At 42.4% G+C, this 23,400-nt stretch overlaps 1 protein-coding gene across 3 annotated transcripts; it reads left to right on the top strand.

Moving 5' to 3' along the window:
* The first annotated feature begins 3,546 nt into the window (after nt 1-3,546).
* LOC124000885 lies at nt 3,547-23,392 on the top strand. Of its 3 annotated transcripts, none has more exons than XM_046307565.1 (6): nt 3,547-3,903; nt 5,003-5,046; nt 7,849-7,914; nt 8,005-8,071; nt 21,000-21,294; nt 21,436-23,392. In XM_046307565.1, the coding sequence occupies exons 1-6, from the start codon at nt 3,835-3,837 to the stop codon at nt 22,107-22,109; spliced, it is 1,215 nt and encodes a 404-aa protein (XP_046163521.1). In that variant the 5' UTR covers nt 3,547-3,834; the 3' UTR covers nt 22,110-23,392. The 3 variants fall into 3 exon arrangements, with proteins under 3 accessions (XP_046163521.1, XP_046163520.1, XP_046163523.1); XM_046307564.1 differs by having other exon boundaries at nt 20,982-21,294; XM_046307567.1 differs by lacking the exon at nt 3,547-3,903 and adding an exon at nt 4,380-4,518 and having other exon boundaries at nt 20,982-21,294.
* Nucleotides 23,393-23,400: the final 8 nt, after the last annotated feature.

Below are 23,400 nucleotides of genomic sequence, written 5' to 3'. Positions count from 1 at the left end.
TGGAGATTTTAGCATATACATATTGGTGGGGTAAACTAATAAAAAATGTTTTAGATGCATGCCAGCAAGGCCACCACACAACACAACACAACACTAAACAATACATGAATTGGTCATTAACGGTGACAAACGGTGCCCAAAAACTGTTAGGGCCTACATAAAGCTGTCCCAACAGCAGTCCCAACACCTTACCACTGCTTCACCTGGCTATCAGTGGAGCCTTGTCTGGCAGTGAAACAGTTAATTCAGACTCATTTACTGCCTTTTCAAAAACACTACCATTCAAAAGTTTGGGGTCACTTAGCAATGTCCTTGTTTTTGAAAGAAAAGCAATTTTTTTGTCCATTAAAATAACATATAATTGATCAGAAATACAGTGTAGCTATTGTTAGTGTTGTAAATGACTATTGTAGCTGGAAACGGCAGATTTTTAATGGAATATTTGCATTGGCGTACAGAGGCCCATTATCAGCAACCATCACTCCTGTGTTCCAATGGCACGTTGTGTTAGTTAATCCAAGTATATCATTTTAAAAACGGAAGATCTCGTACAACGCTGTTAACTACTCTTTTCACAGAACAGTGCAAACTGGCCTAACCAGAATAGAAAGAGGAGTGGGAGGCCCCGGTGCACAACTGAGCAAGAGGACAAGTACATTACAGTGTCTAGTTTGAGAAACAAATGCTTCACAAGTCCTCAACTGGCAGCTTCATTAAATAGTACCCGCAAAACACCCTTCTCAAAGTCAACAGTGAAGAGGCAACTCCGGGATGCTGGTCTTCTAGGCAGAGTTCCTCTGTCCAGTGTCTGTGTTCTTTTGCCCACCATAATATTTTATTTTTATTGGCCTGTCTGAGATATGGCTTTTTCTTTGCAACTCTGCCTAGAAGGCCAACATCCCGGAGTCGCCTCTTCACTGTTGACGTTGAGACTGGTGTTTTGTTGGTACTATTTAATGATTTATGTATTATTCATCTATTCAGCACTTTTGAAATGTACAGTGACAGAATTTAGAACATGGGTCATTCTTACAGTATTCCAAGTCAGGGGGTATATAAGCAGACAATGAAAGCTCTTACAATATTTGATGATGACATTTCGCTAAAACATGTGCATGTACATGTGCACCACCAGATCAGAACAGTAGGCTAAAATATGAGAGGAAAAGCGACCAAATTATTAGGGTGAGGCACATAGTCTACTAACAGCTTACTACACAACATACGCTTAGAATTTTTTCTTCGCTACAGTATACATATATCCCTGGCATATTACATCATTTATGCAGTAGCATACAATAAAAAAATGTCTCACCTTGTTGTACTGTGCTCACTTGAACAGGAAGGTGGCGCGGCAGTCCTTTGTGGACAAATTTTATCATCAAAGTCTGGCATTCTCTCGATTTATGGTGCTTTCAAGACAACTGGGAACTCTGAAAAAAGTGAGGTCTAATGACGTCAGTGATCTTCAGGGCGGAGCTCTAGAAAGAGGCCTGAGTTCCCGACTTGGAATTCTGAGTTGGATGACCGTTCAAAACGTATTTTCCCAGTCAGAGCCAGTTTTTTTTACGAGTTCCCAGTTGTCTTAAACTCACTGAAGTCTGATATTTTAACCCAGTTCCGAGTTTCCAGTTGTTTTGAAAGCGGCAGAAGTCATGCTGGATTGACAGCATGGCCAATGTTGAATGTTTATCCTTTTAAGCTTGGAAAAGAGACCCTTAAACCTTGACTTGGATCACACATCCACTCCCCTGAATAGCATGCTAATGATTGCTTTGCAATGCTTGCAGTTTGCAACCAATACCTTCAAAACCACTCATTGTTGAATTTGCGATTTCCAACTTGTTGTGTATTGTTTATGTCCAATGGCCGATGAGCACCAATACGTATTATCTATCATTTCTCTTCATAATTTCTCTTCATATGACAAGAATTGAAAAGGATTTGCCAGTAGATTGTCGACTTAATTCATGATGATGACTGCTAGCTTGCTAGCTAAGATTTTTAAAATATGATGTAGACATTATCAGTCCAATCAAAGCTACTGTAGATATAACATGATTTGACGTCATTTTATCTGTGGCCAATAACCTTGAGACTTCTTGGAAGGGCACTTCTAATGTAACTCTATGGCAGCACCCAAGGGGCTTGAATTTTTGAGCTCTCCCCGTAGATTTTGCAAAACAGGCACACAACAAAAAAAATAGAGGGCCTGTCGGGAATGGCGGGTCACCACTGTGTGTTGTACATGGCGAAATTAAATAAACATTCTATCAAATTACCCTACAATAAGAGTGTGGTTGGGGCAAGTCTGTGTATGCAAATTATTTTTGTTATCAATTAAATTATTATTTAATGAGGCTATACATATTTTGGTTGAAAAACATCATCCTATTTCCTTTAGAAACCATTGTAATTTTTCCAATCTTGTACTTATCTTGTTTTTTTTTGGTTACATGTACTGTAGAAGAAATATGTCTTCTTTTAGATATTTTAGAAGCCCCTTGCTGTGTAATTAATGGCCAGAGTGCCATATTTGGAACCATTTTTGCATACAGCTGGAGGTGTAGACATTCCCCAACCAAACTGCAGAAGGCTTTAATTTCCAATTCAGATCTTTCCTGTCCATTCAACTGTTACATAAAACTACACTGTCCCAGTCCCAGATTCTTGCAATATACTATATAATTCCCTAACCATCACACAAATAGGTGCACAGACACCTTCTGGATATCAGATCCCCAATTATTTTAAGAGATTTAAAGCATGTTCTCTGTTGGTTCAATGTTGAGATGAGCCTATGTTTCATGCCATCTGTTGTGTAGATCAAGTTACAGTTTATGCATCAATTCCATATGAATAGGGAAACAAAATAGGTGCTAAAATTATTACATGAGATGGTGCCTATCTTTCCTATTAATTCGGGATAGAGGCATGTAGCTTGATAACAGATAGCCTAGCATCACATGGGACCTGGAACTATTTTGACATTAGATCATTCTCCTTGATATTTTAACAAGATGGAAAACAATCATGTGCCAAAAATTCGACAGATGTTCCTCAATGGTATTTAAAGAAAACAACCCATAAAACGCATTTAAGAGTTTATAGAATAATACTCATATTCTTGAAATACTGTGTTTTGCAATAGTGAAAGACCCAGGCGTGCTATTGACAAGATAGTCGAGTGACCACTCCAACAATCGAAATACATGTCCTCAAAGATGGAAGGCATCGGGAGGAGGCGCGATCAGGTGGGGCCATTCTAGCCAATGAGAGGGCAGATACGCGTGTGAACAAGAGGCACAACTCCAATATAAAGTAGTTTTTTAAAAGTTGACGGAATACCACGTGTGTCCACTTATATCAGTGCATTCGCAACAACCTAACCATTACGAAAGTTAAATTCTATCAAATAATCCTCACGTAGCAAATGAGCAAAGAATACTCACTTCGTGGTCTGATATTCGTGGGACAGATTTTGAGCGAAGTAAACCCTCTCGCTTTAGCCTCTTCTTCTCTGTTCATTATTGGGGGCTCGGCGCATCGTACCAGAGTCAGAGGGAGCGCGCTTGACTAAAGCACGCGCCAGGCAGTGATGTGTCGCAGATTTTTAAAACTCAGAAAGAGAACCTAAAATACCGCTCAACTATCTAATACTTGCATGTGAGTAAGTGATAAAGACTCAAAGAATAGAACATGGTTGTAGAGTATGTAAAAAGCTTGTTTTAGCCGCTGCAGTGAGTTTGGGGGATTTGGGGGGATTTGTCTTGGAAAGAACGAGAAACAATCCGCGTTCCCTGTTTTGAGCGTGCGACTAGCAGCCTAGGAGCGATGGAACTGTCATCTATAGGCGAACAAGTGTTTGCAGTTGAATCAATAACCAAGAAGAGAGTCAGAAAGGTAAGCAATGTAGCCGTGCTTGCGAATAGAAATGTAGTCTACCTATCATTGGTGTCTTTTGGTTTTAACAGCCGATGTTCTACCTGTATTCTTACACAGTCTATATCAGCCATTACACAAAAGTATTGCTACGCACTTTCCGTAGTTTACGCAATATATTAATATTGTCATTCTGCTGCGTGAAAGCTGCTAATTATAACACGCAAAAAGTTGATAATATATTCTGCACAGAATGTTGCCTGTTGGCTACATCATTTTGAATAAAGAGATTGTGGAATCTTTTCGTTTTCCTTGGTTTGTGTATGTTGTATGTTCTGAATATAGACTACTACCTCAAGTAGTAAAATGTAGAAGGGGTGTGTTTACCAAAATCGGGTCTCAATCGTGGGGTATCACTGGTGGGATTGTCCGCGCGGCCAATGTGTGTGAGCTACGCAGTTTTTTTGTAAGTTACGCCAACAGGAGGAGAACAGAGGACGGGATGATGGATTGGGTTATCTGCGTGAGAACAAAAACTGCTGCGTAATGTTACACCTCGCATGATCCATTCAATATAGTCATATTATGTTGTTGTAGTATGATCATCGCAATGAGCCTATGTTTTTGTTTTTTATGGTATGAATCTTACTATGCATTTACTTGTGCTTTAATGTGGTAAAGTTGGTTTGAAAATTGAAGATTATAATACAGTAATGTTTCATTCTATTTATTGAGTATTCTATACACGCACGCCGTACAATTATATTTTGTCAATGGGTGGTCCAACGCGGAGACCTTCGATGTGCAGCACGTTGCGCAACGCAAGTTGTTTACATGTAAAATCCTACCTATTTCCATCGCTTTTTGACGTTCAATAAAACTATTTTACATAAAACCCATCCATGTGCGATCACGTCATCACAATAGTAGAGTTCGAGGCCTTTACATTGACGTCATCTCGTACAATCTCCATTTGAAAATGTTAAATTACCCCAATGATCTCGACTCCGACCCTTTAAAGCGACAGTCATCTTTTTATGCTCCATGAACTACCGTGCAAAGAGTACTAATTGTGTTATTTGCTCTCTTGCTAAATGTGCCTTTCTCTTTTGCTTCTTAGGGTAATGTGGAATACTTATTGAAGTGGCAGGGATGGCCACCAAAGTAAGTATTCTTCTTATTAATTAGTGAATGCATTACAAATGTTTATGAGTCATGTATGTATGACTGATGTTTTATCCTCCCACTGACCTGGGTACATATAGTGCCATCAGAAATGATTTACACCCATTGACCTTTTCCATATTTTGCTGTAACTGTTACAGCCTGAATAAAAAATATAAAAAACATTTGTTCACAATACCCCATAATATCAAAGTAGAATTATATTTTTAGAAAAGTTTACAAATGAATTCAAAATTAAAAGTGCAAATGTATTGTGCCAATAAGTATTCAACCCTTTTGTTATGGCCTAAATAAGTAAACATTTGCTTAACAAGTCACATAATGAGTTGCTTGGACTCACACTGTGTGCAATAACAGTGTTGAACTTTTATTTATTTAATTATTACTACCTCATCTTTGTACTGTATACATACAGTTATCTGTAAGGTCCCTCCAGTGAGCAGTGAATGTCAAATACAGATTAAACCACAAAGACCAGGGAAGTTTTCCAATGCTTCGCCAAGAAGGGCCCCTATTGGTAGATGGGTCAAAAAAATGTAGGTGTCCTTCCTAACTTAGTTGTTGGAGAGGAAGGAAACTGCTCAGGGATTTCACCATGATGCCAATGGTGACTTTAAAACATTTTAATGGCTGTGATAGGAGAAAACTAAGGATGGATCCACAACGTTGTAGTTACTCCACAATACTAACCTAATTGACATAGTGAAAAGAAGGAAGCCTGTACAGAGTAAAAAATATTCCAAAACATGCATCCTGTTTGCAACAAGGCACTAAAGTAACACTGCAAAAAATGTGGCAAAGCAATAACTTTTTGTCCGGAATACGAAGTGTTATGTTTGCAAAAAATCCAACACATTAATGAGTACAACTCTCCTAATTTCAAGCATAGTGGTGGCTGCATCATGTTATGTGTATGCTTGTAATCGTTAAGGACTGGGGAGTTTTTCAGGATTTAAAAAATGGAATGGAGCTAAGCACAGGCAAAATCCTTGAGGAAAAGCTAGTTCAGTCTGCTTTCCACCAGACACTGGGAGATGAATTCATCCTTTCAGCAAGACAATAACCTGAAACACAAGGCCAGTGGCCGAGTTACAGTTTTGACTTAAATCTATAGCAAGATTTGAATATGGTTGTCTAGCAATGATCAATAACCAATTTAACAGAATTTAAATAATTTTGAAAACAGTAATGGGCAAATTTTGCATAATCCAGGTGTGGAAAGAGACTCACCCAGAAAGAATCACAGCTGAAATCGCTGCCAAAGGTGATTCTAACATGTATTGACTCAGGGGGTTGAATACCTATGTAAATTAAAATGTCTAAAAACATGTTTTGTGGGGTATTGTGTGTAGATGGGTGAGAAAATATATTTAATCCATTTTGAATTCAGGCTGTAACACAACAAAATGTGGAATAAGTCAACGGGTGTGAATACTTTCTGAAGGCACTGTAATGTTCCCCCTGCTTCTGATGTCTTAGTAAAAACGTCATATCATTGGTTAAAGTGCATCTTATATTTACACCCCTAATTCCGATTTCCTTAATCAAGGAAGTACACTGACAGGAGAACTGGCAACCACCGTACGCCATTTGGTGCATTTTCGTAATGTGAAGAGTCCGTCCAGATCCAGCGTTAATCCGATTCCGCACGCATCTAAAACTGAAGGGTACCCTTGTTTACCAACACTTTCAATAGAAATAGAGGGGTATACTACGACGCTAGCTAGATCTACTCAGGATTTTCGAAAGCTAGCTAGCTTCACTAAGCTTCATATTCCAGCTCAGGCTTCATCCATGTTACGACCATGCATTTAGATTGTTCAGCTGCCGCTAACTCCAGCCAGGTTTGTAACTGCGCTTGTATGTCGCACGTGACTAGTCGAACGCCGAAATCTTCATTGATAAAATGCTGAAACAGGAATACATCAGCAAGTCTGTGCCACATTTGACGTTTTCTGCTGAAATGAAAGAACTTATCCTGCAAATTCAGCAGGCTATGGTGTGAAATAGGTTATTAGAAGTGGTGTCTTTTATTACACAATTGTTAATGCTGTCTTTGGGTGCACGAGCACCTTTTTTCCCCCCACACCTATCGATAAAATGATTGTATTAAGTCATATGAAAATTGTACTGTGTGTGACGTTTCAAATTCTCACTACACATTACTAAATGTGTAATGAGATACTGTAGGGTATTTGAATATTATTAACACAATAAAAAATTAAGTCAGTCCTCTTAAATGGTTTCGGAGAATGAAGGGGATGATGACTTGCTCTTTGCAAGAGGGAGGGAATCTGATTTGTTGGTCCTCAACTCTCAGCTCAAGCACTTCATTTAGGATGAAGTGAAGTTAGCCTGCCCCAGAGCAGGTTAGAGCTAAAGTATTCGTTGCCATATAAATTTACCTGGCTAAAAGGTGAGCCACCTTCGTGTCAACAGTTATCGAGAGTTGAACTCAGAATGGACCAAAGTTAGCTCGCTAACTCCTCTATCCCGCTTAGCAGTATACCCCTCAGGAGTCGAGACAAGTGGGGAAACCATAACAAATTCCAGAACGACTCAGAACGACTCACTTGTAATGATAGCTATTGACAATTTACATTCTGCCAGGGTTTTAAAAGGTAAGGTATAACCGCTAGCAGTCTCTTTACAGAAATCCATTGAAAGTTCACATATGATTCTATAACAACTCCTGTCATTGTACCTCCTTGCCTTATTCAAGGGTATCATGCCATGATGATCCTGCATAAACAGTGCTTATAGAGCGTGATTGTTTTACAGGTATAGCACCTGGGAACCAGAGGACCACATACTGGACCCACGCCTGGTGCTGGCTTATGAAGAGAAGTGAGTAGTACAGAGAGTGCTGTTAGTATGAATACTGCATACTACTTTTGCTCCAGCCATTGCAATTTCATATTCTCTGTGTCTTATCAGGGAGGAGAAGGACCGAGCCCTGGCATACCGTAGGAAAGGACTCAGACCACGGAGACTCGTCTTGCGGGTACAGCGCTTACCTTTCTCCTTGTCCAGAACATCCACTTTCTTAATCCATTTTTATGTCCGTTACATTAACATAGCAATTACAAAAATGACTAAACTTAACTTAATATACTTTTATCTTAAGCCTGTGTCACACAAAGCAATTTGTGTCATCTCAAGCAACTTTGCTGATACATGAAGCAGTTCAAACGCAATTGAAATTGCATGCAATGTCCAATCTTGTCATCATGGTTTGGAAAGTATTCAGATCCCTTGACTTTTTCAACATTTTGTTACGTTACAGCCTTATTCTAAAAAGGATTAAATAAAACCTTTTCCTAATCAATCTACACACATACCCCATAATGACAAAGCGAAAACAGGTTTTTAGAAATGTTTGCAAATGTAATAAAAAACAGATACCTTATTTATGTAAGTATTCAGACCCTTTGCTATGAGACTAGACATTTTGCTCAGGTGCATCCTGTTTCCATTGATCATCTGTGAGAGGTTTCTACAACTTGATTGGAGTCCACCTGTGGTAAATTCAATTGATGGGATATGATTTGGAAAGGCACACACCTGTCTATATAAGGTCCCACAGTTGACAGTGCATGTCAGAGCAAAAACCAAGCCATGAGGTCAAAGGAATTGTCCGTAGAGCTCTGAGACAGGATTGTGTCGAGGCACAGTTCTGGGGAAGGGTACACAAAAAAATGTCTGCAGCATTGAAGGTCCCCAAGAACACAGTGGCTTCCATTATTCTTAAATGGAAGAAGTTTGGAACCACCAAGACTCTTCCTCAAGCTGGCCGCAAGGCCAAACTGAGCAATCGGGGGAGAAGGGCCTTGGACAGGGAGGTGACCAAGAAGCCGATGGTCACTCTGACAGAGCTCCAGAGTTCCTCTGTGGAGATGGGAGAACCTTACAGAAGGACAACCATCTCTGCAGCACAATCAGGCCTTTATGGTAGAGGGGCCAGATGGAAGCCGCTCCTCAGTAAAAGTCACAACAGCCCACTTGGAGTTTGCCAAAAGGCACCTAAAGGACTTTCAGACCATGAGAAGCAAGATTCTGTGGTCTGATGAAACCAAGATGGAACTCTTTGGCCTGAATGCCAAGCGTAACGTCTGGAGGAAACCTGGCACCATCCCTACGGTGAAGCATAGATGTGGCAGCAGGTGAGGGAGACTTTTATCTCCCTCACCAACTTCAGACATCAGCTATCTGAGCAGCTAACCGATCGCTGCAGCTGTACATAGTCTATTGGTAAATAGCCCACCCATTTTCACCTACCTCATCCCCATACTGTTTTATTTATTTACTTTTCTGCTCTTTTGCACACCAATATCTCTACCTGTACATGACCATCTGATCATTTATCACTCGTGTTAATCTGCAAAATTGTAATTATTCGCCTACCTCATGCCTTTTGCACACATTGTATATAGACTCCCCCTTTTTTTCTACTGTGTTATTGACTTGTTAATTGTTTACTCCATGTGTAACTCTGTGTTGTCTGTTCACACTGCTATGCTTTATCTTGGCCAGGTCGCAGTTGCAAATGAGAACTTGTTCTCAACTAGCCTACCTGGTTAAATAAAGGTGAAATAAATAAAAAAAATGCTGTGGGGATGTTTTTCAGTGGCTGTGGGGATGTCTTTCAGTGTAGCGACTCTCCCCATCCAACCTGACAGAGCTTGAGAGGATCTGCAGAGAAGATTGGGAGAAACTCCCCAAATACAGGTGTGCCAAGGTTCTAGCGTCATACCCAAGAAGACTCGAGGCTGTAATCGCTGCCAAAGCTGCTTCAACAAAGTACTGAGTAAAGGGTCTGAATACTTATGCAAATGTAATATTCCCAAAAACCTGTTTTTGCTTCCTCATTTTGGTGTAATGTGTGTAGATTGATAAGGGGGGAAAAAACAATTTAATCAATTTTAGAATAAGGCTGTAACATAACAAAATGTGGAAAAAGTCAAGAGGTCTGAATACTTTCTGAATGCACAGTATATTTACAGCCCTCTTTTCCCCAATAAAACCAAATGTGCAACATTGATCCAAAGTCTCTGAGGTGACCAGGACATTGGTGTGTCCTAACAGTGTGAGGAGACAAAGTAGCCAGTGGTGGTTGGAGTTCTGGGGCCTGACGAGCTTGCACAATATCCTTCCTGTATGACTGGCGGGGTATTGGGGCTGGGGGGGGGGGGTCAGTTTCCATTTCTATAGTTCAGTATAGGCAGTCAGCAAATGCAGCTTGCATGCCAATGAGACCCATTGACTAACTGGATATTGCACAGCTCCAGACACATGTGCATGGGCATTGATGGACAGTTGGTGGGTTGCAGAGGAAGTGGAGCTGATCAAGCACGGTGCACAAAGACCACTATCTCAGTCAATCCCCAGCCACCATAAACAATCACATACAGCAAGTTTTACCATCCTGATGTGCCTCTTGTTTGCCATAAATGGCATATTTTCGTTAAAGGTATGTTGGAATTACTGCACAGTTTTCCAGACCAGTGCATATGTCACCCCAGCATGAGAGCTCATTCTTTACAATGCAGCCCATTTCAGGTGTCACATGGGCTGGCCAGCCATGGTTGGTAGCTAAATAGGTAGGAGGGCAATGCACGCCATCAATTTCCAGACAGCATGTTGGCTGTTGAATGGCCCCCTGACATGAGGCAGTCCAGTTCCATGGTGTCTCTGTCTCTAGTAACTGCCTGAGGAGAGGACTGATGGTGGAATGGGCCTATCAGTGCAATTCCTATGACATGCCCACTAAGTTGATGGTATTTCTTGTCAATGAGTGTCAGGTTGTGTTGGTTCATTGTAGGGAACCTTATGCGCTTGTGACGTGTGGTTGCATCCTCCTCATACACCATAATGTCAAAAAGTCAACATATACGGCAACTCCAGGGCAGACAGCCAGGATGGTGGACATGATTGTCTGGAAGAAGCAGCTCAACCTGAACAGTATAAGAGTGCACTGGAACATCCCAATGTGCATCACAAATGCAGTGAGCCAGAGGAAGGTCATGTTCAATTCAGGCAGACGTATTGTACTAGCAATGAATCAAAGCTCACTTCTAAATGATAAGGATGTGACTTAAGAGCCCAATCCTGGAGGTGCAAGTTATGAGGGCAAGTTGTAGATCTAGGGAGAGGGTGCCAGAGTCCAGGGTTGGATGATTCTCTTTCCTTTCATTGGAGCCTCCCAGTTGCCTCATTGACACTCATAGGCTTGTGGTGTTGCCATCCCAAGCAGTCTGCTGCCTTTTTATACAGTGGCTTCAGAAAGTATTCATAACCCCTTGATTTATTCAACATTTTGTTACAAGCTGGATTCAAAATTGATTCATTTTTTTCCTCTCACATATCTACGACACACTACCCCATAATGACAACGTGAACACATGTTTTTAGAAATTGTTGCAAATATATTGAAAATAAAGTACAGAAATATCTCATTTACATAAGTATTGACAAGGTCAATACATGTTAGCATCTCTTTTTGCAGTGGTTACAGCTGTGAGTCTTTAAGAGCTTTGCACACCTGGATTAGCACATTATTTATTTGTTTATTCTTCCAGCTTTGTCAAGTTGGTTGTTGAATTTTGCTAGACAGCCATTTTCAAGTCCTGCAATAGATTTTCAAGATGATTTAAGCAAAAACTGAAACTAGACCAATGAGGAACATTCAGTGTTTTCTTGGTAAGGCTCGTCCAAACTGGCATCAAATTTACATTTACATTTAAGTCATTTAGCAGACGCTCTTATCCAGAGCGACTTACAAATTGGTGCATTCACATTATGACATCCAGTGGAACAGTCACTTTACAATAGTGCATCTAAATCTTAGGGGGGCTGGATACGCCACTCCACAGACTGAGGCTATCCTCTCGACAATAGGTCTGCACCTAGATTCAACTGGCCTGGAATGTGCGCTGCTGACAGTGAGCGCAGGTGTGTGTGTGTGTGCCCACAGATGATCCGTGATGCCACTTGGGGCATGGCCAGTGAGCGGACTCCGCCCTGGCAATTGACGTACGCGATCGAGGTTGAGTTGTTGGAATGAATCAGAACGTGATTCATTCGAAAAACAAATTTTGCCTCTCTCCTGTAATGTAATAGAATCAGCCGAATCGCTTCCAGCTCCAAAACATTTCTATGAAGATTTGTGTTCTTCCCACTGACCGTTCGTTATGCGTCCATCGCAAACTTCCCCCCCATCCCTTCAGGGAGGTGTCGGTCTTTATGACAACCTGCAAGACTACTGGACCCAGCTGGACCCCAGCTGAGAGTATCCTTTGGATTTGCCAGAAGGATAGGCTGTGGTGACATTGCCACGTAATGTTTATCATTCGATAACGGTCTCTGTTCGGATGAATGCGTTGGCTTATAAACCATTGTTGGATAGGTCTCATGCGTAATAGGCCAAGTGGTAAAACTGCTGATGCTACAACCATCAGCCCCTGTGAAACCATAACCCGGCGAGCCCTGAAAGTACGGCTCCGGTGGAGTGTGCATGCTGCAGTCAGAATGCACCTCTGTCTGGTGACTGTTAGACGTGAGTGCGTAGAGTTCAGTTCCAAGCCTAAGAAGCTTGTTTGTTGGTGAAGAGTGAGAGAACTCTTTTCACAGTTTATCAGGAAAACCAGATTGTGGGTATGATTTATCACTATCCTGGTGTGTGTCTCGACCAATTCTCTTGACTTCGCTATTATAAGACAGTCGTCTAGATAGCACAATATCCGTATCCTGTCTGTCTGACTACTTTGAATAGTGTTAACATGCAAAAAGTTTTTGTAATGATTTATTCAACACCCTCAAATCTAAGATCAGTCTCATGCCACTGTCTTTCTTGGCACGCAAAAATATGGCTGAAAATGATCCATGTTTTTGTCTGCTTCCATCACTGAGCGAATAGCTCCTTTTCCTACAAGGTTATTTCCTGTTCTAGAATAGGGGCCGCTTGAGCTGAAACTGTCGTGGGCGTGACACCAGCGAACTGCAACGCGTAACCCTTCCCAATTGTATTCGTTACCTAAGGGGAAGCTGTGCATTCGTGTTTCCATACACTCAGTCTGCTGGACAGGTCTGCTCTTTCTATTAGAGAGGGCAGGGCTGTCATTTGATTTGGAATAGCTAACTGGGCTACAGGCAGAGGCTGCTGTGCAGTTTGACGATTTATATTTTTGACTGTTTAGCCAAGTCACAGGCAGAGGCTGCTGTATGACTGGAATTAAACTGTGTGTCTCTGTGAAACCTAACTGTCCCAGCCCTATGTTTTGCCTTGTACTCATAGAATCTTTGTCTAAGGCCATGGCATTCATAAGAACGAGTGGAAAGGAGAATGGATGGGAGACACAGGAGTGTGTACACATAGTGTGCGCTGGAGGGATGAGTGGAAGTGTGTGTCTTGTGTGGACATATACCGGGCGGCTTTTGCTGGCAGTGGGCAATGTGTAGCTAGTCTTCTCTTTCATGTTGCTACCAGGAGTGGAGCAGGATTCTCTGACTATAGGATACAACACAAAGTCCCTCACAGGAAGGCTCACAGGCCCTCAGTGGTTTATCCACTCTGTACGCCTGGGCAGCGTGCTGTTGCTGAGGGCGGAAAGGATTGCAGTTCTAGCCTCTCGCACCAGCGTGGGACACCTCAGGCGTCTGAGTGGGTCTGTCCTGGGCCTGGGAAGTACTCACAGAGCAATGGCGAGCCTCCCCTGTCTTGGTCGAGGCTGGTTGGGATGGGGCAGGGAAAGGAGCCCGGGGCCTGAGTGGCATGATAGCCTTGAAGGCTGCAGAGCCCTTCTGTTGCTGCTCAAACTTGTGTGTGATGGTCTCCACTATAGGCCTGAATAGCCCAAATACTGTGACAGGTGCATTCAGCAGCACATTCTTCACCCTTTCTGACATTTGGGTGAGGTTGAGCCACAAGTGACGGTGTATCATGACCAAGAATCCTATGATTCTGCCTGTTTCCTGGGCAGCACACCTCGTCAAGTGTAGAGTGAAGTCTGTCGCCTTCTTGAGCTCAACGTACATCTCTGGAGTAGCCTGCCGTTCCATGTCCCGGAGGAGCTGGGCCTGGTAGGCCTGGAGGATGGCCATGGTGTTCAACATGGCTGCTGACTTGACCGGCTGCCCTGTAAGACTTCTCCGCCAGGGAAGTGATAATACGTCATTCTCTGGATGATAGCTGCGGCTTCACTGCCGCAGAGGCTACTGAGAGGTGTGAGGCTATGGTTTCTTTGAGCAGGGGCATGGACAGCTCTGTCGATCCTGGACCATGAGTTGAAGCTCTGGATGGAAGAGCGTGTCTGTTGTGGCTTCTCCCAGGATCGCCTCACATCATTCCTGACATCTGAGAACAGTGGAGGGTCTAGGGCGGGGCTGGGTATCTGGCCAGAGACTGGGTGACTGACTGTGGGAAGTAAGCCCCTGCCAACATGGTTTCAGGGGCTGGTTGTGGATAGGCCTAGCTTAGTCACAGCCCTGTCCAGGACCTCCATGAACTCCTTGTTGTAAGGGTCCTTGTCAGAGATCGGAGGGGCAGCCGGCGTCTCCTCATTGTCCTCTTCCTCTATGTCTCTTCCTCACTCTGAGCCCTTTCATCTGAGCCAGGATCTCCATAGGCGTCCCATTGGCTGGCATGGAAGTCTCTCAGCTCCCGGTGTGCCGCATCCTCGAAATAAGCAGCAGGTTCGGGAAGGGCAGAGGTGTGGAGACTGTTGAGTATTGGAGAGCTGCACCTCACCCCCTCGTCTGTAGGCTTGCGGGAGCTATACGGGACGAGCTGGGTGGTGGAGAGATAGAGGCCAGCTGCACTTGATGATGAAGGGAAGGCAGAGGAACCCCAGAGCAGTGGATACATAAGAAGGGGTCCATAAGAGCCAGCTCCGTGCTCTGGTCCAAGCCATCGGCGCAGTCTCTGTTACTTCCCTCCCCGACATGTGTGCCTTGCACTTGAAGCACTATTTTAACCATGGAGGGAACGACATCTCTCCCTGAGGAGAAAAAATCATTGAAAAACCTGATGGAATCTCTCTGGTACCTTCACTCAAAGCTTACGAACACTCTTTGAGTGTGATTGGGAAGGCGATTATTTAATAATGACCTCAGAATCTTTGGTCTCCTGCAAGTGTGACGCATTAGCTAGCTAGCTAGAAGGACCACTAGCAAAGAGTGGCTAGCAAGCTAGCTGACTCAGGCTACTAAACGGACCGATGTTGAAGGAATCTAAAGAAAAATATATATACACAGTACCAGTCAAAAGTTTGGACATACCTACTCATTCAAGGGTTTTCTTTATTTTGACTATTTTCTACATTGTAGAATAATAGTGAAGACATCAAAACTATGACATAAGACATATGGAGTCATGTAGCAACCAACAAAGTGTTAAACAAATCAAAATGTATTTTTGATTCTTCAAAGTAGCCACCCTTTGTATTGATGACAGCTTTGCACACTCTTGTTATTCTCTCCACCAGCTTCACCTGGAATGCTTTACCAACAGTCTTGAAGGATTTCCCACATATGCTGAGCACTTGTTGGCTGCTTTTCCGTCACTCTGCAGTCCAACTCATCCCAAACCATCTCAATTGGGTTGAGGTTGGTTGATTGTGGAGACCAGGTCATCTGATGTAGCCCTCCATCACTCTCCTTCTTGGTCAAATAGCCCTTACAAAGCCTGGAGATGTGTTGAGTCATTTTCCTGTTGAAAAACAAATCATAGTTCCACTAAGCGCAAACCAGATGGGATGGCGTATCGCTGCAGAATGCTGTGGTAGCCATGCCTTGAATTCTAAATAAATCACAGACAGTGTCACCAGCAAAGCACATCACATCTCCTCCATGCTTCACAGTGGGCACCACACATGTGGAGATCATCCGTTCATCTACTCTACGTCTCACAAAGCCATGTCGGTTGGAACAAAAAATGTGTACTCATCAGGCCAAAGTACAGATTTCCACTTGTCTAATGTCCATTGCTCGTGTTTCTTTACCCAAGCAAGTCTCTTGTTATTGGTGGCCTTTATTAGTGGTTTCTTTGCAACAATTCACCGATGAAGGCCTGATCCACGCAGTCTCTTCTGAACAGTTAATGTTGAGATGTGTCTGTTACTTGAAACATTTATTTGGGCTGCAATCTGAGGTGCATTTAACTCTAATGATCTTATCCTCTGCAGCAGGGGTAACTCTGAGTCTTCCTTTCCTGTGACGGTCCTCATGAAAGCCAGATTCATCATAGCTCTTGATGGTTTTTGAAATTGCACTTGAAGAAACTTTCAATGTTCTTGAAATGTTCCACATTGACTGACCTTCATGTCTTAAAGTAATGATGGACTGTCATTTCTGCTTGCTTATTTGAGCTGTTCTTTCCATAAAATGGATTTGATCATTTAGCAAATAGGGCTATCATATGTATACCACCCCTACCTTGTCACAACACAAATGATTGGAAAGAAATTCCATAAATTAACTTCTAACAAGGCACACCTGTTAATTGAAATGCATTCCAGGTGACGACCCCATGAAGCTGGTTGAGAGAATAACAAGAGTGTGCAAAACTGTTATCAAGGCAAAGGGTGGATACTTTGAAGAATCTGAAATATAAAATATATTTTAATTTCTTTAACACATTTTTGTTTACTAAATGATTCCATATGTGTTATTTCATAGTGTTGATGTCTTCACTATTATTCTACAATGTAGAAAATAGTAAAAATCAAGAAAAATCCTTGAATGAGTAGGTGTGGCCAAACGTTTGACTGGTACTGTATGTTCTTCACCATTTGGTTGAAGTTGTAGGCCGTCTGAAATTGCTCAGTTTAGACGAAAAATAAGTATAGATGAATGTACAGATGATAAGAATGGTGGCTTTGATAAACAACAGTGGCTGAATAAAGCAAGAGTGACACTCTCCGAAAGGGCAGTGCATATTATACCCTTGTGGGAGGGGCCAATCACTGCCTGCCGTGGCAAAGACAGGACTTCGGTGGTTTCATAGTTGAATATGATTCAGTGGTGCTGTCTTACTACTTATAGCATAGTAAGAACTCGATTTCAAGATTAAGTAAAACTCAAACTGTTTTACATTCACCATTGGCCTCATGGTGAAATCCCTGAGCGGTTTCCTTCCTCTCCGGCAACTGAGTTAGGAAGGACTACTCTTCTCTTTGACTGGGTGTGTTGATACACCATCCACAATTTTTACCCATCTACCAATAGGTGCCCTTCTTTGCGAGGCATTGGAAAACATCATTGGTCTTTGTGGTTGAATCGTTGTTTGAAATTGGATTTGGAGGCAAATCTAGGGGGGCCCCCTAACGTAATTGCAAGAGTAGGGTCTGCACATGACAGTTTTCTGTGTCTGAGCCCACTTGCCTTAGAGCCAATTTACAATAGCCACAACATCAATTAAAGTGTAACTGTATGCCTTTTTTGTCAGGCATAACCATACACCACTGAATGAGAGCAAATTTGACTTGGAAAGTTGTGAGGTTTCATTCCTCATTCATTGATACTTCCACCTATTGTACCTGTGATATTTCCTAAATGCTTTAAGATGTCCTAATGTTTTTTTTGTATGTAGGGCAGATAATTGACTGCTCATATTCCAAATGTTAGCAATATAAGAGCTTGCAATATTGGATTAAATGAGTTTATGTGGCCCACCACCCCTCCAGCCAGGCATTATTCTGTACTGTTTGAGTTTAGGGGTCCCAAATTATAAATTGAACTACTTTTGCAGTAAAATATTTTTACACAAGCATCCATTTCATATACAGTGTCTTCAAAATGTATTCAGACCCCTTGACTTTTTCCACATTTTGTTAGGTTACAGCCTTATTCTAAAATTGATTACATTGTTTTCCCCCCCTCATTAATACATTACCCCATAATGACAAAGAAAAATGGGATTTTTAGACATTTTTGCTAATACAGAAATAGTATTCAGACCCTTTACTCAGTACTTTGTTGAAGCACCTTTGGCAGAGATTACAGCCTCGATTCTTCTTGGTTATGACGCTACAAGCTTGGCACACCTGTATTTCTAAGTCACCAACTACTTCTCAGACAGAGTTCAGTGTGTCAAATCGGAGGGCCTGTTGTCAGGACCTCTGGCAGTCTCTATGGGGGTGCCAAAGGGTTCAATTCTCAGGCCGACTCTTTTCTCTGTATACATCAATACTGTCGCTCTTGCTGCTGGTGATTCTCTGATCCACCTCTACACAGACGACACCATTATGTATACTTCTGGCCCTTCTTTGGATACTGTATTAACAAACCTCCAGACAAGCTTCAATGCCATACAACTCTCCTTCCGTGGCCTCCAACTGCTCTTAAATGCTAGTAAAACTAAATGCATGCTCTTCAACCGATCGCTGCCTGCACATGCCCGCCCATCTAGCATCACTATTCTGGACGGTTCTGACTTAGAATATGTGGACAATTACAAATACCTAGGTGTCTGGTTAGACTGTAAACTCTTCTTCCAGACTCACATCCAAGCTTCTCCAATCCAAAATTAAATCTAGAATCGGCTTCCTATTTCACAAACAAAGCATCCTTCATTCATGCTGCCAAACATACCCTTGTAAAACGGACTATCCTACCGATCATTGTCTTCGGCGATGTAATTTACAAAATATTTTCCAACACTCTACTCAGCAAATTGGAGCCCTATATATTACCCACCTGTATGCTCTCGTTGGCTGGCCCATATTCGTCGCCAACCCCATTGGCTCCAGATCATCTATAAGTCTTTGCTAGGTAAAGCCCCGCCTTATCTCAGCTCACTGGTCACCATAGCAGCACACACCCGTAGCACGCGCTCCAGCAGGTATATTTCACTGGTCACCCCCAAAGCCAACTCCCCCTTTGGCTGCCTTTCCTTCCAGTTCTCTGCTGCCAACGACTGGAACTAATTGCAAAAATCACTGAAGCTGGAGACTCATATCCTCCTCACTAACTTTAAGCATCAGCTGTCAGAGCAGCTTCCAGATCATTGCACCTGTACATAGCCCATCTTTAAATAGCCCACCCAACTATATCATACCCATATTGTTATTTATTTTTTGCTTCTTTGCACCCCAGTATCTTTACTTGCACATTCATCTTCTGCACAGCTATCACTCCAGTGTTTAATTGCTAAATTGTAATTATTTTGCCATTATGGCCTATTTATTGCCTTACCTCCCTAATCTTACTTCATTTGCACACACTATATAGACTTCTATTGTGTTATTGACTGTACGTTTGTTTATTCCATGTATAATTCTGTGTTGTTTGTGTCGCCCTGCTTTGCTTTATCTCGGACAGCTCGCAGTTGTAAATTAGAACTTGTTCTCAACTGGCCTACCTGGGTAAATAAAGGTGAAATAAAAAATAAATAAAAACATTTGGGGAGTTTCTCCCATTCTTCTCTGCAGATCCTCTCAAGCTCTGTCAGGTTGGATGTGGAGCATTGCTACACAGCTATTTTCAGGTCTCTCCGGATGTTCGATCGGGTTCAAGTCCGGGCTCTGGCTGAGACATTGAGACTTGTCCCGAAGCCAATCCTGGGTTGTCTTGGCTGTGTGCTTAAGGTCGTTGTCCTGTTGGAAGATGAACGTTCGCCCAAGTCTGAGGTCCTGACTGGTCTGTTTTCATCAAGAATATCTCTGTGCTCCATTCATCTTTCCCTTGATCCTGACTAGTCTCCCAGAACCTGCCGCTGAAAAACTTTGCCTCAGCATGATGCTGCCACCATGCTTCACTGTAGGGGTGGTGCCAGGTTTCCTCCAGACGTGACGCTTGGCATTCAGGCCAAAGAGATCAATCTCGGTTTCATCAGACCAAAGAATCTTGTTTCCCATGGTCTGAGAGACTTTAGGTGCCTTTTGGCAAACTTCAAGTGGGCTGTCATGTGCCTTTTACTGAGGATGGTTGTCCTTCTGAAAGGTTCTCCTATCTCCACAGAGGAACGCTAGAGCTCTGTCAGAGTAATCATCTGGTTCTTGGTCACCTCTCTGACCAAGGACCTTCTCCCCCGATTGCTCAGTTTGGTCGGGCGGCAAGCTCTAGAAAGAGTCTTGGTGGTTCTAAACTTCTTCCATTTAAGAATGATGGAGGCCACTGTGTTCTTGGGGACCTTCAATTTTGGTACCCTTCCCCAGATCTGTTCCTCGACACAACCCTGTCTCAGAGCTCTACGGACAATTCCTTCGACCTCATGGCTTGGATTTTGTTCTGACATGCACTGTCAACTGTGGGACCTTTATATAGACAGGTGTGGGACTTTCCAAATCATGTCCAATCAATTGAATTTACCACAGGTGGACTCCAATGACGTTGTAGAAACATCTCATGGATGATCAATGGAAATAGAATGCACCGGAGCTCAATATCGAACCTGATAGCAAAGGGTCTGAATACTTTTGTAAATATGGTATTTGCAAAGATTTGCTAACACCTGTTTTCGCTTTGTCATTATTGGGTATTGTGTGTAGATTGCTGAGGATTTTTCTTCTTTCATCCATTTTAGAACAAGGCTGTAACAAAATGTGGAAGAAGTCAAGGGGTCTAAATACTTATCGAAGGCACTGTGTGGGAGACCTTAGAGATATGGAAAAACATGGTTGTGCTTTTTTTATACCTCGGGTAGCTGTATCTCAAAGACTAAATCCCTTTTTGAAGATTGGCCATTAGTTTACTGGGTTGGAGTTCCGAACGGAATGATATGACCACTCATGTAAACTTTTTTCTGCGCCCTGATTGGACATTGCATACAGTCAGTTGCGTGACAGGATTGATTTCTATCTCTTGCGTTGCAACTAAGTTGCTGGCAACTTTTGCGGTGACACACAGCATCATAAATGCCACTTTGTTGCAATCAACAGAAATTGCGTCCAGATTGCTTTGTGTGACATCGGCTTTAGTCTTCTCTTCTCCTACAGAATATCTATGCCATGGACCTCCGTAGTGCACACAAAGTCCCAGATACCCCTCGTCTGCGCCTCTCCCTTACGCGCTCCATGGGCTCCGAGCTGGACCAGGGCAGTCTGCCATACAGGGCGGGGGAGGGAGGGAGCGTCTACCGCCGCCTGGCAAGACGCAAGAACAAGCAGAGGGTGTCCAAACCTGTGTCTGACAACAATTCCCTCCAACCACTGACCCGCATACAGGACCCCATGGAGCATGAATGGCAAGGCGCAGAGGAGAGACCGGAATCAGAGTTAACAACAGACACACGTGAAAACAGTCTATTCAGTTTGTTTTCTATCAAACATTTAATTAAATATTTGATTATCTATTTTTTATCTCGGTTTGAAGGTCAGGATTGGTCCTATTTGTGGTATATTGATCTCATTTCCTGTCTCTTTCTCTCTTAAGGGCATAGCCGGTCAGAGTGCAGCTCTCCCATGATGGAGCAGGAAGTGGAGGAGCCGACTGACAGAGTGGAGAGTTGTGGTTCCGCACTGGGCTCTGGAGATGAGACATTGGGGGGTGGGGCCTTGTTGAGGGTGACAGGGGCATGGTACAGGTCAGAGGGTAGGACCTCTGAAACTGGACAGGAACAAATAGATAGGACTGACCAATCAGAGAGCTGTGTTTCTGCAGTGGGACCAAAAGACAACATTAGCAATAGGTTGGTGGACAGTGACACAGAAGTGGAATTGGGGACAGATACCTTGATTGACAAGGTAGAAAGGTTAGGCACAGCTAATGTTATTGAGAGGGTAGAGGGGTTGGGGACAGATTATTTTATTGACAGGGTAGAGGAGATGGGGGGACATATTCTGATTGACAGGGATATCACTTCAGTGGTGGATGTTAGAGATGAAACCGTGGCTGATGGTTCTGTGGTCTGTACCGATGTTGAGGTTGCAGAGGAAGTGGTGGAGAATGACACAAAACAGCAAGGTGAAGAGGTTGTGACACAGTGTCCAGACAGTAGTGGCGCAGAAGTGAATCCTGGCAAAGTGATTGTGACCGATGTGACTATCAACTCTTTGACCGTAACTTTCAAAGAGGCCCTGGCAGCTGAAGGGTTTTTTAAGAGCTGAAGGACAGAGTTCTGAGAGAGGATTTAGAGAACATGTGAGGTTATACATGAAATGCAGCCCATATGTTGAATTTACCACTTCGGAACATGTTTAGATAAACAGCCACAATATAATTTGTCATTAAAGATGTTTACAAAGCCTATGAAAATATATTGATACCAATTACTAGGGTTTTGGTGAGGTATTGTACCTTTGAGAATTGGCTGGTAATTTTCACGTTGTGTTTGGTTCTGGAAAGAAGATTAGTAAGAGAGGATGAGGGAAGATGGATGAGGGAGAGAGCAGTTGACTCCTGAATGTCATATTTATAACATTACTACGTCTCCAACGTCTCTTATTCCAGGAGGCTCATTTCGGTTGCTCTTTTTTCTAACGCTTTTGTCGTCTGTCTTCCTCAGTATGAACAGTAAGTTGTGCATGTCCCGTATGTCACGCACACCCTTGTCCTCCGTTCAATTTGTTAGTTTGAAAGAAAGAAATAGAAAGGAGAGAAGGAATGCCTGGAGGGATAGAAGTTTAGCGCTGAAGTATATTGTTTTTCTTTATTTTACTTCTCAAATTAAAAGAGCCTACCTGAATCTATTTTTGTATTACCATTTGATAGTCCACCCCTCTCGCTAAGCCTTTGTGCATTTCTAAAGAGGGGATATCAATTTACACCACTCATTCCCAAATGTGTTTTTTAGGTCTCATTTCATTTACTCCTTTTTCTAACGCTTTTGTATAAAGTCGACTGTCTTCCTCAGTATTTACAGTAAGTTCTGCATGTCAATCACGCACAGCCTTGTCCTTCATTTCATTTAATATGTTTATTTCTATGACAAAAATAGAAAGGAAAGAAGGAATTCCTAAAAGGATAGAAGTTCAGCATTTCAAGATGAAGGCTGGCTACGTTGAAGTATTGTTTTTACTTCCAGGTAAAACAAAACAAAAAGGCATATTCTTGTATTACCAATTGATAGTCCACCCCTCTCACGAAGCCTTTGTGCATTTCTAAAGAGGAGATATCAGTTTACACCACTTTTGCAGTAGGAAATGTGCAAATTGAAGCAAATGTTCTCGGTTGTATTTATCGCATGTCACATGTAAAAGCTCATTTAAATGTCACGTGTTGAAAAATGTATCTTTAGTCACAATGACATGTCAAATGTCTTCTCTATACCATATGCCTAGAAATACAGTGTAAAATCTACTTGTGTTTGAGATTCATATAACAGGATGGATCTTACCTCAACATTTTAGCATGGAATAAAACATGTTAGCAGTAACAGAAGTGTCCTCACTGGTCCAT

This window comes from Oncorhynchus gorbuscha, linkage group LG16, assembly GCF_021184085.1.
Source record: "Oncorhynchus gorbuscha isolate QuinsamMale2020 ecotype Even-year linkage group LG16, OgorEven_v1.0, whole genome shotgun sequence".
Classification (NCBI taxonomy): domain Eukaryota; kingdom Metazoa; phylum Chordata; class Actinopteri; order Salmoniformes; family Salmonidae; genus Oncorhynchus; species Oncorhynchus gorbuscha.
Note: the sequence above shows the minus strand (reverse complement) of the source record. Positions and strands in the feature narration are given on the sequence as shown.